This window comes from Montipora capricornis, chromosome 8 (genome assembly GCF_036669925.1).
Source record: "Montipora capricornis isolate CH-2021 chromosome 8, ASM3666992v2, whole genome shotgun sequence".
In the NCBI taxonomy this organism is placed as follows: Eukaryota; Metazoa; Cnidaria; class Anthozoa; order Scleractinia; family Acroporidae; genus Montipora; species Montipora capricornis.
In genome coordinates this window covers 35,163,899-35,176,398 of record NC_090890.1, presented here as the reverse complement: position 1 = coordinate 35,176,398, position 12,500 = coordinate 35,163,899, and the positions used below count along the sequence as shown (strand labels likewise).

Sequence of the window (12,500 nt, the reverse complement as noted above, 5' to 3'; positions counted from 1 at the left end):
CATGGAACGAAAGGAGCAAAAAGAAAAGATTGAGCAGAATAAGAAAAGAATAGAAGAGGCAAAGGAACTTGCCGAAAATGCGCATAAGATTGCACAAGAAGCTTCGGAGGAAAGTAAGGACGAGTTACGCAATAAAGTGAAGGAAATAGCCGACAAGTTGAGTCTACCAGAAGGATGGGACAAACAGGATAAAGATGATCCAAATGAGCTTTTGCAGCAACTAAATAATGAGATCAATATTGCCTCAGATTCTCTGTCTATACCGCCCTATGTCACCAATGAGGATATCGCCACTGCAGCGAGCGGTGGATTGGCACTCTACGGTATCCTGTTTGACAATCACGATATCGAAGATTTTTCCAAAAGCCCACCGTTCCCGTTACTAAAGAAACCAGGACATGTGGAGTGGTTAAGCCCGTCTCTTGGATTTCAAGTGCATTTCTTCAAATCAACCGAACAGTATGCATCTACCAAATTTTACAAGACTGCAAAGTCTTCCGGTCTCAGCATAGCTGCTTCTGTGTCAGGCAGTGGCTATGGATATCATGCCAGTGCATCTGCTGCCCATAGCAGTGAAGGAAGCGAAGAGACTTCAGACAAGCTGCAGAGACAGACGACTCACGCAACTATCACCCAGTACATATGTCAACCGACCAAGGCTTTCCGCATCCCCACGGAAGACTTGGAGCTGAACTATGAAGCTAAGACACGAGCGGAAAAAATAAAGGACGAAGAAAGTGCCGAACGTTTCTTGGAGATGTATGGATCACATGTGTCAGAAGGCGTTCACACTCTGGGAGGGGTATTCTTTCGTAACCTGGATGTCACTACCGATAGATCAGCAAACGTATCAGATGTAATGAGGGCAGCTGGCAGTCAGCTTGACACCGATATCTCGGCCGGTTACAGTGGCTTCGGAGTTTCCGTTGGAGGCTCAGTGAAAACAAGTTCATTTGAGGTAAAAGGTTCACGAGATGCTAAATCGACAGAGAAAATAAATTGCATGTCTGAAATGACTGTACAAACGCTTGGCCCTCCAACGACAAACCCTCAAATGTTCAGTCAATTACTCCAAAGCAACAACGCAACATGGTACGTGATTGACCGGGGAGATCGTGCTGCTCTTGTTCCAGTGTGGCAGCTGATTTCAGACAGGGAGCAACAAGCAGACCTTCTTGAAAAAGTGTGGAAAGAGAAACAGAAGAAAAAGGAAAAAAGGGTAAGTAATTAAGAACCGATCAGTGAACTAATATATAGATTTAGCCAAGTTTAAAAGCGGAGCTCCCGTTTCTAATCCCAGAAAGCAATATGCTGTTTATGGAAATAATTATACTTCTGCATAAAGTACAAAATTAATCTTCATTAGTGTGTACAGTTTACAGTGATCAAACCGAGAAAACACCTCTGAGCTGACAGCAGTAAATAAACAAGCCTTGCAACCAATAACTAACAATTTAAGCCAACAACTAAAACTGAAATGACATGCACAGTAACCTCTTTCACAACATTTTCCGTTTGACTGACTATCTATACTCCCTCTCTCTTCAGTTCAGAACAACAGCAAAAATCTTTACTAATTCTGAAAAAGTCAACCTAAAGTGTAGTAAATTCGCTTACTCGACTGTAATTCCACAGTCAAACAAAGCAGCACACAACTGGACACCCATTTCACACAAAAGCCTATAAATGTGATTCTTGAAATATGTCAGAATCTCTGTCAACACGGAATTGCAAACGTTTTCAGGCCTTCTTCCTTTTTTAGCTAGTTTTACAGAATATGTCAGGCAGTGAGGCATAAAAGCTTATTATTAAAGAAGGAAAACATTAAGCTTACCTGAAAGCTAACCGTTGTAAACAGGTGTTTTGTTTCTCGCTATATTTCTCTCAGCTTTATGTTGATGTTCACTGAAATTTTCGCTTCTTCTCCTTCCTCGGCTTCTCTCGAGGATTTCTTCGCTTAAATTTCTTTAATTTCGTCGCCTCTTCTCTCGTGCTCTTTCCGGCTCTTTATCCCGTTGCTCGTTAGTAATATGATTTCTCGCCAGAAAAACGCGGGTTGCCAAATGCAACGCTGCCACCCGATTTCCCGCCAAGGAAAAATGTCCGAATACTCCCGTCCCCGAGGCTGTCCTGCCTCCCCACCTCCACCCCGACAGTCTGTACAGGCGGACGGACGTACGGACGGACTTACGTGACGTCATAAGCAAACTTTCTCGCATAGATAGATTTCCCAAAAAATCTTACCCATGGTGCTCCGCTGGCGCCCTTCGCGCGTCTGAGCTCCGCTATTAAACAGGAATGCCACGGCGAGGTGGTTTGTTAATTGGCGACCCTGATCCTCGACCTTAAGGTCGGTGGCTCGAGGCGTGGCTCCCAGTGCGACTGAAAACGAGAATCATTGACGGTAACGTTGCAAACGGGCCGTATGTAACGTTCATCGCACCCACGAACGGAAAAAAAAGCATCGCAAGCAACGAAATAAGCGCCACATGCAGAAGAAGTAAGCACCTAACATTAAGAAAGCCACCACCAATAATGTAAGACACACCGAATGTAATTAAGCTAAAAAAAAATCATGCAGGTACAAAGAAAGAAGCATCAACTGTAATGAGAAAAGCACCGCCTGTAATGAAGAAAACACCGAATTTAATGGTAACAGTACAGAGTATAAAAGGGAAGTGGGCAGGGGACTGCCAATAAAGCATCGGAATTAATATAAAAGTGCCAAATATAGTAATAATGATAATAATGATAATGATGATAATAATAATAACGATGATGATGACTATAATAATGATAATAAATTTTAGAAAAAAAACGCATGAATACTTCACCGTTCTTCATTGCCTCTCCAACCGTGATCTCGGCTGTCTGTTGTCTGTGGAATATGTAAGGGTTTTAATTCCAGTCGTGGTGAGTTATCACTCACCCAATTGACTGTTTTTGTAAGGTGATCCAGGGGTCTAAGGCAAGAATGATGAAATCGATCCGGCGATCCAAAAATGAATATCAAACTATGTTCACGTGACCTTCCCGTCATAGAATGTTTTTCGTTTATCTTCATGTATCAATTTCTAACACCATCTAACCTGCCTTTCTTGGTCGCAGGCTAATAACACCTACCCTTTGAAAGGCTATAACCATACCCTTTTGCCAGGACAAGATTTATGCATTGATTTGGCAAGCGAAGGAGTTCCTGACCAGGCCTATGAAGTCATTGTTTATGCCAAAATTGCAAAAGGCTGGAACTCTGCTGGATTAGACGAAGACGGTGGGATGACAGTAAGCAGTACCATTTCCAACGGCGTGATCGAGAGGAAGCTCGCCTGTCACTTTTACGATCAAAATTCATGGTCTTACAATTCAGAAAATATTCCACTTCCTGTTGCACGGGATGGTGAGAGAGTTGTGAGAGTCTCATTTATAGGTCCCACTAATGCCAAGGGAGTTACTGCATCTGCTCAAATTGTGGGTTATAGTGTGTGATAAAGTCAACGACCTCAAGCTATTAGCGTTTCCGGCTTTCGATGAGCTACCGAAATAAAGGCGTGAATTGATGAGTGATTCTTTTTTTTTGATGGCATTTGTGTTATTACTCGATCGAACGTCTGCCCCAGAAAAAACGCAAGCCCTGATTTGTATTCAGTTTTGCTAATAATAATTAGCTGCTTATAGACAAACGGAATTCTTTTTCTTGGGTGCTAATCTAATGAGCCAAAAGTTTTACGAAGTGCTTGAGCTGAAAACCGATACAAACAGCAAAAAAAGGGGACATAAATGACAAGCTATTTCGTCAAGAGCAACTTCAGGCTATCCAAAAACTCTTACGAAAATAAACTACGAGGAGCTCTTTTTATTCACCATTGTTCATCATCTGTAGAATGAGATTGCGGTTTGCACAAAAAATAGAAAGATTGTTTTGGAATGAGTACCAATCCATGCTACAGATTTTATTTTAGAATGTTCTTACAGAGTTGCCATACTTTTTGTGTGGGAAAAAGTGAGCTACGCAAGTTCTTAGGTTTTATCTGTCTTGGTCAAGTATTACACCAGATGTGGTTGTGATTTTTCGAAGGTGCAATTCATAAGCAGTTACACGAACATTTGATAACCAGCAAGTTGTTTTCTCCATTTCAATCGAGACTGATACCTGGCAACTCTACCTATATCACCCTTTTAGATGCCTGCATTATATTCTGAAAAACTTCGATAAGTCTTATTGGACACGTGTTTTTAGATCGGCATGATTGACCACTCCACCATGCTTAACACTAGGCATTTCTGGGCATTTGTGGATATCCGATTAACATGTAACAAGAAAAGCAACGATCGAGCCAAGAACTAATTAACCCACGATGATGATAACTTTGTCTGATGTGTGATTTCCTCCGATATAAAAGGTTGAAAAAGAAAAGATAAAAACGGAGAATTACACTTACTATAACAAGTCAAGATAATGTTGCTGAGGAAGAGACATTTTACCAGCGAGCATGTCGCCTACAGAGGCAAAGTGTTCATTTAGTATGTTAGGAAACTGTGAAGCTTCTTTAAGAAGTTTGTTATTATTCTTTAAATCCTTAAGTGTAGTTATGGCTTTAAGGTTCTTTTTTCGACGATGTAGTCGGTCACTGATTCCTTCCCAAGTTTTGTTCATTTTAGTTGTGTTATGATTAAAGTACTTGTGATGGTATCTCTTTTTACCGTTCACCGTATCAAACTGCAAATTTTGTTTCAGTACAGTGTTTGTACTTGGCTTCATCACAAGACGCGTACAATTTGTTAATAACTGAGATCGATGTCCTATATGATCCACGGATTAGAAAATTGTTAAATTGCTTTGCGATTTGACAATTTTATAACAGGCGCATGTGCGTTAACAAATTTTCTTAATGGGGCCCCGTCGTGCTAAATTTGCTGTTTATAGGTCAAAACTAAATTAGTGCTTTACCTCACACGTACAACATTTCTGACAACCCACTGACAAGAGATGAAATTAATTTTTGGCGACTTTCTGCAGACACCATCTCCAAACTTGAAAAAACTTGCCAGTTTTTTCAAGTTTCAATCCATTTCCATCCCCTCCATCCATGGATGCAAATAAAAAGGAATAGCTTCAGTACACTTCAGTTGTTATTGGTAACAGAGCTACACCATTGCTTTTGAAATTTCACTGAAATAGCGTGACACTGCCCCTTTAAACTTATAGTAAAATGAGGAAAACAAATTATTCACACAGGTAGTTTCATTTTACCCGGGGAGGGTACTTGGGTCAATTTTTGCTGGGTATGTGCCGCTGGCCTCTCCGAACCCCTACCCCATCATAGTCTATTGTGTGTCCAATCATAGACCCCATCTTAGTCACTTTTGCGCAAATGTTATTTTCGCTATCCCAACTTAGTCACTTTCTGATTATTCCTCTACCTTATAAAGCCTTGTAAGTAGGTCATCCTGAAATGAATTGACACGTTTGTTAAATTGAATGTACTTCTCACCTACTGTACAAACATTCTGGTACATTTGCTGTCCGTAAATATTTAAAACAACAGCACCAACCATTTTTTAACCGCGGATCTTCCTATTTTTAAATCCCTGCTTACCAGAATTTTCTTATCCCAGAAATCCCGAAAATGTGCGACCCCATTCTAGTAACTCCACTAAAAATGTAACCCCATTATAGTCAATCCAGTCGTGAAAATGCGACCCAATCCAACGGCATATCCCCATTAGCCTCTTATAAGAAAGTACTCCCCCCCCCCCCCCCGGGCATTTTTATTCATCCTATTCCTATCAACCTCACAGAGATCCTTGTTAAAGCTATCAACGGACAATCTTGAAAAGTCACGTGTTTTGACAAATTTCCCTTATTAACTCGGGAAAGGGCAAAGCCATTTCCGAGAACTCGGAAAAAGGCTGGATTTCACTCCTTCTATGGGCTGTCAAATCCTGTAACACATTTTTCTGCTGACTAATGCATAGCGCTTGCGCAGATATTGACTCTGTGAGGACTCGCTCATCAGCAATGGAGAGCGAGAAACCGTCTTACTTAATTTTTGCTCCTTGGATAAACATGCACCTTTCTTGAGTTCCAAATTACTAGACCCAGTAAATTACTAGGCCGCCAAAAATATACAAAATCGACGAACTGCACGATTATTGTCCAATGACCGAAACCTTCACCTGATATTATAAGTACGGCTAAAATACAGGAGAGCCAAACGGTGCGCTTCGGAAAATGGATTGTGGAATGATGATTATGTTACCGGGTAAATGGAGTATGTCCATATTAGAATGATATAAAAAGATACAGAAAAAAAAAACAAAGAAAAGAAAATTAAAAGAATCCCCACGGAGATTCGAACTCCCGATCTTTGGATTGCAGGTAAGCGCTTATTTTCCACTTCGTCACACCCCAACAACAAGCTATTTGACACAGTGGGCTCAAGGAACTCCTGGTGGACTTTTTGGATTTTAACCGACCTCTCGCTGATACATGTTTTCGTTAGAAAAGGTCTTTTTTGAATACTGGAAATGGGTCGGTGCTGAAGTTATTAGAGAGCTTTAGATTCCAGGACGAGAACGACTACGAGTACGAGATTTTCTTAATGAACAACATTGAGCGCGCGCTAACCAGCGTCATTTTGGCGGGAAAAACGTGATACCGTCGTCATTTTAGTCCGAAACAAGTCAACAACACGGTAGCAGTTTTGGCATTTTTCGATCAGCAAAAAAGGTTAAATTCCCAGCAATAAAAATAACTGAGCAACCTACACTTCTAACAAAGAGTAAGATTAATCGTCCGGGCGACGGCGCGCGCAGAAAAAACACCAATGAGAATTCAGAATAAAATTCAGAATAGAATAGACTCCACTCTTTTCTTCTCTATTCTAAATTCTCATTGGTAGTTTTGCTGCGCGCAACGTCGCCACTGACGTTCCCGTTCTGTTGCTAAATCAGCCTGATGAACGCGCGGGCGACTGTGCAGAGCTCCGCTCGATTTTTTCGACTGGCTAAGCTCGCACATGCAGAAACTACTAATGGACTCACACCATCTGTTGAAAGAACAAGTATTTCTTCGGATTTCTTAGCTGAACATGTGTTAACAAGGGTTAGAAATTTTAGGGATTGATAACTTGACTCCGAATTTACGCGTCCGAAAATGTTTGATCAGACAGGCAACTGTATGGAAAAAGAGATGGTGTCATATGTTTTTGCAATCAACTCTTTGGGCTTGCAGAAAATTCGACGTAAAATAAAAGATGTTAACACAAAGATTAATGTAAACTGCATAAACGCACATATCTTAATTAAGACTACTGCCGAGAGATTTCTTGGTACAAAGTGACCGTTCAATACATGTCAAAACAACAGCCTGGATAGTGGACTGCGAGTCCCTTCATAAATCAGTCGAGTGTCCCGCATTTCTGAGACAGTCGTGTTTTAACACGCAAATAGTTTATTTCAACTTCACTACACAGACAAATGCAATCCATTAGGTTTATTTTGGTATCTTTCGGCCTCGCACCAGCAGCAAGCATGAACCACCTACATGTGGAACAATAACAACAACTAATTGACTACGGGGACACCGCCGGATACGAAAAACCAAAAAACCCCCGTGGGGGAAAAAACTGGAAACGTATTCCCCGAACCAATGCAATGCCATGATCCCTCCGGGGTTTAGAAGACCTCTAGTTACAAAATAATAATGATTTATAAAAGAAACAAAAGTTAATCGGACTGATGCAGGCCTAGAATGCCTCACCACGTGATGAACTGACACTTTATAGACAACCTGCTACCCATCATGCCTTACACCAATCGTACCCAGACCCTTCTGTTCTCGTGCCGTAGAAATATCAATTTCTGTCTTATTCGCACGTTCAACCGTTAGAAATTATATATTTCAACTTCACTACACAGACAAATGCAATCCATTAGGTTTATTTTGGTATCTTTCGGCCTCGCACCAGCAGCAAGCATGAACCACCTAGAAGACAAAGAACGGGCTTGACGATTTGTCTAAGAGAAAAAACAAGAAAACTAGCAGTATCGGTTACAAACCCAAGGACTTAGAGACCGAAAGTTTGACGTCTGTGCTGTCTTCAACATACCCATCCTTAGAGGTTGCGGACTTCCAACGACCGTGTCTCTGAAAGACTCTATCAGGCACTCCACTATTAGCCGCAGCGGATGCCCCCCCTGACCGGAACGAGTGAGTGCCGTAGACCTGGGGGTCAGGTACAAAACCTCTCAGGGTTTTGCGCAAGTGGTCCCTAAAAGTACTGTAACCAATGGGCTTATTATTGGAGGCCAACTTGTAGGACTTTTTGGTCTTACTCAACCGCCTGAAAATAAATTGGTCTGACAGAGGATCGATATTAAACCTGTTTAGATACTCTTCTAGGATCTTGACTGGGCAGGCCGTACCCTCTCCCTTTGCGATCAGGACCTCATCACCTTGCCTTACTTGATCATTTTTGCTCTTCTCGACTTTAATTGACATGTACCCGGTGTGAAAGGAAATTTGATTTCTTTTAATCCTACTGACGTCATCAAACCTGAGGAAACCCGCGAAACACAGTAGATATAGGCAAACATTTCTAAGCTCCAAACCGTTAGACAGGTCAGCCCCGCCAAATATACTCTTAAGCAATTCCGGTGTGATAGGCTCTTTCCGATTCGACCATGCGGTGCCTAAGATTCTCATAGGCGCATCCCTAACCGCCACAACTAGCGAACTATCAGTAGGGGAGGCCAACCCAGCAGTTTCATGCACCCGTTTTATCCCATAGAACGTGGCATGAACAGAGCTACAAGAGCTAGTAGTTTCTAATAAGTACTGTAAATAAAGGGCCACCGGAAGCGGTTCAGCCGGAAATGAAGTGACTTCGCCCCAACGCGAGGCAAACTCTTTCCACCTGTTGAACGCTCGCGTGTATCCGTCGACAGTGCTTGTAGCCCTGGACATTAGAACAGTGGATTTCATTCTATCAGCCAAATTCCTCAAATCGGGGTGCTCTAGATTTCCGACATCCTTCCAGACTCCGTGCTGGAACACATCTGACAGAAAAAAGAGACAACAAAATGGTGGGCGCTGAAAATACTTGATAAAAACCTTATCTTAAAATTACTTCCCCAGTGTAAATGTGCCCAAAGAAAGCAAATTCGGTTACGAAACGCTGACTTTATTATCTCTACACATTACATACACGTTAGTTCGCTAGATCCATTAGTACACTTGAAACTGAAAATAAAACACCAGTAACTGTCCCACACTGGACAATGACGGGAAAAAGCGGATACCAAAGATCCGCTAAAAACTAATGGAAAGTACTACACTACTGTATGCCATGTTTTCGACATAAATTCCAACCAGAAATGGCCACATCTTGACTTAATTGCACTTATCGCACCATCCATCATCTTCAGTACAAAAACCTGATGAACACAGTCGTTCACTGACATTAAACTTGACTCTAAGAGTGGCCACTTTAAAACACAAATTCTTAGCTCCAAACAAACGGTTCTTAGCTTTGCCTCTGACAAAGAGACACTTGTGATCAGGTAATAACAACCAATCGTGCACAAAAGGACTCAAATGTCTGCCGTCTTGAGACAAGACTGTCCAAAAATAGGATGACTTCCACACTGGAACAACAATTGATCCTTCAGCCTTGCATAGCTTCAAATGATTGATAACTCTTACAATCAAGGAAACCGGGGGCACTAGCCAATTATTCTGATATATTCAATCTTGAGTAAATGCGTCAACCGCTTCTGTTCCAGGCTGATAAAACCTAGAGTTAAAGCAAGCAAGCTTGGTGTTATAGTTGCAAGCGAACCTGTCCACCGAATGCGGACCCCACCTAACGTCCAACATTCTAAAAATATCATCGTTTAATGCATAATCATCAAAATCTATGATTCTACTGAGACAATCCACCACTGTCTTCAGGTCTCTAGGGATCCATTTCATTTCGAGTGAAATGCTATTTGTTGCACACGAAGCGAAAATTTCTAAAGCTACAGACTGCAATTGCTCAACACGACTTCCACTATTTACAATGCTTTCAACATTCTGATTATCAGTGAACCAAGCCACCTGTTGGCCTTTGAGATCGTGAGCAATAGCTAACTGAACCGCTTTTAATTCCCTCCAAGTAGAGCTCTTCTTTCGCTCATCGGACGACCAGTTCTGCTGAAATATTTTACCTTCGTTTTCAACAAAAGAACTGCAGGCGTAATCAGAAGCATCCGAATATACAATCTTCGAGGGCTTGCTTTCGGTAGGCCACGCCGCCCGACCGTTCAGAGAACGTGCGTTTAGTTTCCAAAACATTATTTCCCGAATAGCCTCATCAGTGAGCTGGACATTAGAATTCCACGATGACCTACCATATAACACATGGTATAATGACCTTGTCGACATAATGCGGGTGATGTTACCCACAAAAGGAGAGAATGAAATGATCATGCCAATAATCGAAGCCAGATCCCTAGCTTTGACTATGCGAGATTCACAATCACTGAGGAAATCAATAAAATTAACAAATTTGCGCAGTCGTTGATCAGTGGCACCAATAGTGTCCCGAATAGTGTCAATCACACAAACTAGCCAAACTATAACATGAGAAGGAACCCACTGGGACTTTGCAAGGTTTACAATAAAACCAAACCTAATTAGATCGCTATGCACCTTCAAGCTGTGAATTTTAGCAGTTAACTCGATAGCGCCCCCGCCCAATCCGTCATCAAGGAAAACGACTATCGGAATACCATTGGACCTCCACATTTTAATAACTGGCTTAAATAGTTTGGTGAATAAACATGACGCCGAAGACAGACCGAATGGGAGAACTACAAATTGAAAAGAACGAATAACCCCGTCACCAAAACCCCACCTAAAAGCTAACAACTTTCGGTGCTCGGAAAAAATCTCTACATGATGATACCCCGACTTAAGATCAAACTTAAAAAGGGAATACCCCCGTGAAATAATTGAAAGCGCGACTTTGAGATCTTCGCATTTAAATTTTTGTTTGTAAACGTACAAATTGACATGTCTAAGGTCCAATATCAATCGCTTCTTCCCAGACGATTGTGTGGAAACTGACAAGGGATTCACAATATCGGGAGCTTCATCTAATTCTTCGATACAATTCATCTTGAGTAGATCTAGAACCGCCTCGGAGACAAAGTCCTTCTCCTTAATAGCAGATAAGTTATTATCGCTATGTTTCGGAGCAGGGAGAGAAACAAAAGGAATTTTATAGCTTTCTCGAATAACTTCCAATATAAAACCCGGAGCATTGATTCCTTCCCACTCTGAAATGCATTTTGCTAGCCTTCCTCTAACCGATGTAACAGAATTCGCCTGAGTAGAATCTAATTCATACGAATCAAATATAGAAAACTGTGCACGGGAAGAATCGACTCCCACACAAGGAAAATAAACATCATCATCGACAACTAGATAATCATTAGTAACAATGGAATCAACTACACCTTGATCGTCCTCATCTAGTCAGAAGCTTGTACTGGGTTTGGATTGAAAAGTCGAGCATTGAGCTCTCCAGTGTCCTGGCTTGCCACATTGAAAACAATTCCCGGGTCTAATTCGACTCCTGCTTTGTGCCTCCACCGTTGGAATTTGTTTAATACCTAGCGAATTTCGTTCGCCCGAACGACTGGGACCTGAATCCTGAACGACCGAATCCTTTCTGGCAGCGAACCCCGAAGCGGCAGTTCGGGATCTTGAAGCCGACTGTTTTAAATGTGCCTTGGCGCGTGCTTCAGCTTTGAACATCTTTTTCTAATCGTCAGAGTCATCGGCGATCTCGCCCTTTTTATACTCCTGGACCGTAGACCAGCCGTACTCTGACTTGTCGGCAAGAAGGATGTGCCTTTGGCGCTCTTTCAATAAGTCCTCACCTTTATGGAGCGAGTCCTTAACTTTGTCCAGAGCATTCGCTTGAGCGGCTGCTTCAATTTCCTCTAAGGTGTCCTGAATCTTCGCGTTAAACCTGAATTGATCTTCATTCGCTTTCTTTTTAAAACGCCTTGGTTCTTCCATTTTAAGTTTCTTGATCTCACGAATCTGAGCGTCTGACGAGTCCACGTGCGATCTTTTTAACTCGTCTATCGATTTCTGGAAAAGCTGCTCTATTGATTTCATCATGGTCTGGTTGTTGGTTTTTATCATTTTAGCAATGACGTCTTTCGAAACGCCCTCTTCATCCATGGCAGTTGAAAGAAAAGACTTGGAAAGAAACAAAAGTTAATCGGACTGATGCAGGCCTAGAATGCCTCACCACGTGATGAACTGACACTTTATAGACAACCTGCTACCCATCATGCCTTACACCAATCGTACCCAGACCCTTCACTGTTCTCGTGCCGTAGAAATATCAATTTCTGTCTTATTCGCACGCTCAACCGTCAGAAATTATATTTCCAAATAGTTGCTCCCCGATAGATCGGGAAGAAGGCTGGGTTCCATT

At 41.9% G+C, this 12,500-nt stretch overlaps 2 protein-coding genes across 3 annotated transcripts in view; one reads left to right on the top strand and one right to left on the bottom strand.

Annotated features, from left to right (window-relative positions):
• The window catches only part of LOC138060711 (uncharacterized), a 25,466-nt gene extending 20,349 nt beyond the window's left edge, over positions 1–5,117 (top strand). The window contains exons 6-7 of one of the 2 annotated variants that reach the window (XM_068906565.1): positions 1–1,219; positions 3,109–5,117. The exon at positions 1–1,219 is cut by the window's left edge and continues 718 nt beyond it. In XM_068906565.1, coding sequence (XP_068762666.1) covers positions 1–1,219; positions 3,109–3,486 — 1,597 coding nt within the window. In that variant the 3' untranslated portion in view covers positions 3,487–5,117. The remainder of the gene's footprint in view (positions 1,220–3,108) is intronic. The other variant, XM_068906566.1, reaches the window with a different exon arrangement.
• The window catches only part of LOC138014528 (myotrophin-like), a 463,943-nt gene that overhangs the window by 47,279 nt on the left and 404,164 nt on the right, over positions 1–12,500 (bottom strand). The gene's annotated exons all lie outside the window — the stretch shown is intronic.